General features: G+C 30.7%; 1 protein-coding gene across 1 annotated transcript; it reads right to left on the bottom strand.

The window, feature by feature from the left end:
* Positions 1-815: 815 nt before the first annotated feature.
* On the bottom strand, positions 816-6,221 carry LOC120782835 (uncharacterized protein DDB_G0283357). Its single transcript, XM_040115357.1, has 9 exons — positions 6,202-6,221; positions 5,337-6,122; positions 4,744-5,201; positions 3,671-4,685; positions 3,485-3,601; positions 2,828-3,030; positions 2,609-2,765; positions 2,456-2,543; positions 816-1,432 (listed from the first exon to the last, which is right to left on the bottom strand). The coding sequence occupies exons 2-9, from the start codon at positions 5,406-5,408 to the stop codon at positions 1,332-1,334; spliced, it is 2,211 nt and encodes a 736-aa protein (XP_039971291.1). The 5' UTR covers positions 5,409-6,122; positions 6,202-6,221; the 3' UTR covers positions 816-1,331.
* Between the last annotated feature and the right edge of the window lie 452 nt (positions 6,222-6,673).

Genomic DNA, 6,673 nt, shown 5'->3' with positions numbered 1-6,673 from the left:
GGATTGCAATTATATGTTTAAAAACTACAAAAACAAATATTAAAATTATACAAGAAAATGTTGCTTGACTTTCTAAGTATGCACGGCAGCGCAAAAAATATCGCTAATTATTATTAAATGCAGTAAAATTGGAATGTATAATAGCGTGTGTCCGTTACTTCCGCCAAGTTAATTAATTTTTTTCAAACGCCCCTGAAGCTTCAGTTTTTGCCCAAACAAAACATTATCCAACGTAAGCAAGCTCTTTATTTTCAGTGTAAATCGCGGGGAAATTTTGGGATTTTTTGAACTTTTGCAATAAATTGAAAAACTTAAAAAATATAATTTTTTCTGCTCTACAAAAAAGGTTTGAATAACTTTTTTTTCACAAAAACACTCCTTCAAAACTTATACGCAGTTGAAGTTATGCATCATACGGTATACTGTATGAAGGTGCAACACAAAATGTCTAAATCACTTGCATAAATGCTCAGTACATTTGATGTATGACTTTAACTACGCATAACTTAAAACAAAAAAAAAATTAGAATATAAATTTTTCAAAATTGTAGATTTTTTTCAATGTGCACAATATCAAGAAATCACGTTTCAAATTGAAAATAAAGACCCTGTATATGTACATTTAATCTATTTTTGGGCAAAAACTGACGGATACTCTAATGTTTTTGTATTGCATTTGATATATATGTAGCTTATATAAACTGTATACTTTAGAAATGCGCATCTTCTACAAACACACATGTACTTCCTGGCGTATACGCATACTTGTATGGGGTTTAACGTGTCAATTTCGGTTTTCAATAATAAATCACTTATAAGAGTTTTGTAACATTTTAAGTTTCAGTAGAGATCTTTGAGTGTGAGCATTTGTTGCACATCAAAATTTGTCTTATAACAAAATATTACTACTTTGTAAGCTTAAGTACATATATGATTATATTATATTATAATTTCAACTAATTAGTTATGTGTAAATGTGTTTGTGTTTATGTCATTTGTTGGATATGTGGAATTTTGTATATTTGTTCGTTGCAGTCAATTTCGTGCTTGTGTGTGCTACAGAAATATTTTTTTATATTATTTTTGTGACCATTAGTATTAATAAATGTTTTATATGTATTTATAGTTTATGCAAGCGTTCAACAATTCGTGTAAATTTCTGATATTAGTAGTTTAAGAGATTGATATAATAATAAACTTTTGCATTTTTGCATAATACACTATTTGAATGTATCAATCTGGTTTGTATGCGATATGTAAAACGCTTTTCAAGCGCATATTCCAAGCAGATTAGTAACTGTATTCTTTCATATTAATATTCTGTGCAAAAGTTATACCCAAACACCATGTGGATTCTTGCTGGTCGGCACGGCATTTTCCAATTGCCTTGGTGAGCCGATTATACGACGACTGCTGCCGGGTTTATTGGAACCTTTAGATGAGGAGAAATAATATATTAGGCAGGAATAACAGATTAAGTTGAAATATAAACAGGGTTACGAATTTTTAATTCAAAAATTTTGGATTTAAAATTAGATTAAATATTTTTAATTACAATTTCGGGATTGAAAATTAAATTTTCACTTTTTAATTCCAATTTTTGTATCTAATTTGTTTTAAAATAAATTTTTAATTTCAATTTTCATATTTCGAGATGGAAAATTAAATTTTCCATTTTTAATTCCGATTTTTTTTATTTGTTTTAAAAATAAATTTTCAATTTTCATATTTTGAGATTGAAATTTAAATTTTCCATTTTCAACTTTTAATTCCGATTTTTTATTTAATTTGTAATAAATTTTTAATTTCAATTTTCATACGTATTTCGGGATTGAAAATTAAATTTTCAATTTTTAATCCCAATTTTTTTATTGCATTTGTTTTAAAAATAAATTTTCAATTTTCATATTTCGGGATGGAAAATTAAATTTTCAAATTTTAATTCCGATTTTTTTATTTAATTTGTCTTAAAAATAAATTTTTCATTGAAATTTTTCTATTTCGAGATTAAAAATTAAGTTTTCAATTTTTAATTCCCATTTTTGAATTTGATTTGTCTTACAAATAACTTTTCAATTTTAATATTTCGTGATAGAAAATTAAACTTTCAATTTTTAGTTCCGATTTTTTTTTTTTAATTTGCCTTAAAATAAATTTTTAATTTCAATTATATTATATATTTCGTAATGGAATTTTTAATTCCGATTTTTCTATTAAATTTGACTAAAAAATAAATTTTTAATTTCAATTTTGGGATTAATAATTTTATTGTAATTTTTTCTGAATAAATAATTTGTTTATCGTTGAAATTTTATTTTTAATTTTTTAATTCAATATTTGTGATAAAAAATTTGAAAACTATTTTTAATTAAGATTTTCGAGATTATTAGTACAATTATTTTTTAATTAATTATTTGCAAACCCTGAATAAAACTTCATTTTTTATTAGAATTACCTTCCAAAAAATGTTTAATCTCATCAGATGTTGTAACGGTAAGACTTTGCAGATTCACTTCTTTCATCTCATTCACCAATTGCTCCACCTTAAATATAAGCAAGAAACAGCATTTACTTCTATATTCTATATGTAACCATTAACTAAACGCACTTGTCGTTTCTTTTCTGTGATCGCATTTTCAATTAATAGAATTTCTTTTTTCAAATTCTCCGCTGTTTTATTAGACGTATCTGTGTTGTGTATAGCCTGATCGATTTCGCTTTGTATGCGCTCCATCTCCATGAGAAAATCGCGCTCAACATTTTGCCTAAAAGTAAAGGGAAATATTAACAAAAAAAAATTTTTGTAACTCAAGTGCTTAGTTATTACCTATTTGCTTTCTGTTTGGTGGCATTGCTCCGTTGCTCCACCTCAATATCGTTCATCAATAGGCGTATCTTATTTTTGCACTGTAGCAACTCAGTTTCGCAATTGGCCAATTTTGAACGTAGTAAAGCAATCTCGGATTTTAATGTTTTCTCCTGCTGCTTCACCAGCTCATTCTCTTCCTCCACATACTGTAGTGTTTGTAACTGGAAATGCGATTAACAAAGCTCAATAAATTGATATATGTATGTATGTACACATGTATTTGAAAAAAAATTATAATTGAATTTTAATCGCAAAAACGGATTTCAAATAAAAAATATTACACCCAAGAACCGTTAAAAAAAAAATAAAACTGATTTTAAAAATTTGTATTTCTAATTCTAATTTTGAAATTAAAAATTTAATTCCCAAAATTAAAAAAATTAATTTTCAAAATTTTGATATTAAAAATTTAATTCCCAAAATTAAAAATTTAATTTTAAAAAATTGGAATTGAAAATTTATTTTTTAATTTAAGATTTAAGAAATATTTTTTTATCACAAAATTTAAAAGCAAAATTTTAATCCCCAAAATTGAAATTAAAACTTGAGAATCTAATGTTTTATTAAACAAATTTGCAACCCTGTTGTTAAATCATTTAAGTACACCATACTCACCTGCTCACTGCCCTGTCGAAATATCTGATCGGCTTTGGTGATTTCACGCGAAATCGCTTCAAGCTCCTGGGCTTGATCTCGCTCTTTATTTTCCAAATAAACTATTTCAGCATCATACTGTCATAATAAATAAATAAAATATTTTTGAAATGACGTCGGCAATGCAGAGTGCCAAAATTTACTTACTTTACTCAATTCCAGTTGCTGCGCAGATATTTTTTCGCGTTGAAATTTAATCAGCTGCAATAAATCATTATACTGTGTCGCCTGGAAAATGCTCTCGCTCTCCTCAATACTACCCAAACTGCCGCTACTACCACCACCACCTCCACTACTACCGTTACCATTTCCAGCTAGGCGCTGAAAGTCCACATCATAATCGCTTGCATTGTTGTAATCTTGCGTAAAAGTGTTCACAGCTGCAGTGCTCATGCCACTCGCTACAAATTGTTGTGTTTGGAATTGTTGCTGCTGCAATTGTAACGGGCTATTGCGTGGTGGTGGCGGATCGCGGTAAGGTGGTGGCACTAGTGCGCCATTTGCCGAAATTGTTGGCGCATTTTTGTACAGCAAATCCGGTGGCATATCACCGCCAACCCCACCACTGCGATTCACATTGCCATTGTAGATGTCAAGGAGATTTTCACTGCTACTACTGCTGCAACTATTGCTGCTATTGTTGTTATTGAAGTTGTTGCTATGCGGTGTGGCATACAGCACGTCCGGACTGTTGGTGGCTATGCGGCGATCCAGCGACTCACGCACAACAGCCAAATTAATTTCGTTGATTGACTTGCTGTTCTGAGCACCGATTTGCTGATATATATGGTTGCTGTTGTTATTGTTGTTGCCGTCATTGTTTCTTTGCTGTGAGTCATGAAAAAATCCAGCACCATCGGTAAATGCATGAGCATGGTTTCGGGGCATTTCAGTGGGATTCGAATGAGATTTTTCGTGGCGAGGGATTAGCTGAGGTAAGGCTGACGAGTTATTATTGTCAGTCAATGTAGTGGGTGAACGTGAGATGGACGCGAGGTGTGGCGAATTTGTGTTTATGGGTGAAGAATTTGGTACCGGCGCAATTCGTTGCTGTTTATTTAAATTATTATTGCTATTGTTGTCGTTATTGTCACTATTGTTACTGTGACGTTGTGGTATACCTTTGACAATACCAATATTTTCAATATGTTTTGCATCGTGCCTGTAAGAAAAAAGTTTATTAAAAAGTTGCATATTTATTCATTGTATATGTTACATACCCAAAACTCTTTTTCTTCAATTCACGCGATTTATCAAGGTGTGGTGATATATTTAAATTTGTATCCAGATTGTTCAAATGTGATGACTTGACTTGGTGTGGATTGTAGTTACTATTCGTAGTATTGTTGTTGTTATTAATATTATTTTGACTATTGCTATTGTTATTGCTTAAGCCTAAAGGCTTTCTCAACATCACAGCTGCATTATTAGTGTTACTGTTGTTATTATTATTGTTGTTATTGGCTACAGAATTGTCTACACGTTGCGTTGTTGGTTGTTGTTTATTTTCCGAACGTTGCAGTATAAATTGCACATCATTGGCGTATTCACCCCATTCCAGTAATAATTTAAGCGGATTTTCGTTTGGCGCCAGCAAGCGCTCATTGTTGCGCCAACGTTCAATGAGTGTAAAGCGGCCTACTTTCCCAGTGGCATGCGCCAGCGCAAATACCACATCCTAGCATACAAAGTAAAGAAAATAAGTAATGAAAGCATTAAAAAATATTGTACATTTGATTAACGATTTATTGGTATTATTTGCAAGCCTAGATTAATGAGTATAAAATGGGTGAATGGCAGTGCTTTTACATACCTGACACGTTGTGTTCACGGTAACTCCACATACAATCCGTTGAATACCCTCAACCCAAACTTTCAATTCCATGGTCGGGTACGAAATACTTTTAATGCGCCAATTTAATAAAAGCCCTCCACAGAATTTTTAAAACTCATTTGTACACCTTTGGGAGTGGCGGTTAAAGCTGCGTTGATCGCGTGCTAGTTGCAAGTCAAGAAGTATGCACAACAGAAAAAATATTCGTTTACAACTTTACGCTCCAGTGAAGCGAAATGCATTTGTCGTTTTTAATATAGCTTTTAATGTTCTAACTCTTTCATTGTACGCCTAGCAACCACATATTTATGGCAATAATGGGCATATGTTGCAGCGATCATTTTACAATTTGTTGTTGCATACATTTATTATACACAAATATATGTATTTATCACAATAATTTTTGATTATAGATAAAAAGGATTGATTTGTGCAAAAATAATATTTAATCGATTTTCACTTTTCACAATTCCAATAGCTTGTTTCCCTTTCTCGCCACGAATTTATGCCTCGTCACTTGTTCAGTTGTTGTTATTTTCATTATATGTGCTGCAAAAACTGCATTTGACAAGTTCTACTTGTGCATCATAGCAACACTATTGTTGTTGGATGTTTATTCAAGGGGAGTATGAGAAATGATATTGAGGGCGTTCAATATGTGTACCACGAAATTTCTGCAGATTTAAGTTGTCTTTTCCATTACAATATCACATTTTCGTTGAATACTTTGGATTCACTTTATTTCTCAGGCTTTGTTTATTCTTTCTAATTATTTAAAACAACAGCGAAATTAAATTTCTATTAATTTTTTCATCAAAAACTTGTTTCTCCAAAAATTCCTCACCAACAAAAAACGCCATTTTGCCCTTCTCGGTTGATTTCTTTGCATTTGACATTCATCATGCATTTCAATGCATTATTTTGTTTACCTCCAAAAAGAAGTCTGGGTTGCCTACCAACTATAATACCTATTAGTTAATACTCCTTAATCCATCACACTAAAACCAATCAGTTCTAACTGAACTGTTTATACTCGTAAGTATATAATACAGTAGTTGCTTCCATTCTGGTTAATCCGTAAACTGAAATATTTGGTTATATCAACTCACTAAATATTTTTTTTAAAAACTATGTTAAAGTTATTTGATGCAACTCTGCGTGTGTATTTTTGTCACATTTCCTTTTGTGGCTCTTTCTTTTGAAATTGTTGCCGCACTTTATTTTAATTTTTCAGATTAATATTCTCCTACAAATAAATAAAATACCTCAATTTATTTTTAAAATAATATTCACAAATGTTAGAAAATTATTTCATT

The sequence above is a fragment of the Bactrocera tryoni genome, chromosome 1 (genome assembly GCF_016617805.1).
Source record: "Bactrocera tryoni isolate S06 chromosome 1, CSIRO_BtryS06_freeze2, whole genome shotgun sequence".
In the NCBI taxonomy this organism is placed as follows: Eukaryota; Metazoa; Arthropoda; class Insecta; order Diptera; family Tephritidae; genus Bactrocera; species Bactrocera tryoni.
The sequence above is the reverse complement of the archived record's forward strand: the minus strand, read 5'-3'. Positions and strand labels throughout refer to the sequence as shown.

Excerpts from the sequence above, each read along its gene's own strand:
- LOC120782835 (XM_040115357.1), bottom strand. The coding sequence starts at position 5,408 with ATGGAATTGAAAGTTTGGGTTGAGGGTATTCAACGGATTGTATGTGGA. Across the intron at positions 3,031-3,484 it reads TTCGACAGGGCAGTGAGCAG|TTACAAACACTACAGTATGT; the intron begins GTGAGTATGGTG and ends TCGCATTTCCAG. Across the intron at positions 2,766-2,827 it reads ACCAAACAGAAAGCAAATAG|GCAAAATGTTGAGCGCGATT; the intron begins GTAATAACTAAG and ends CTTTACTTTTAG.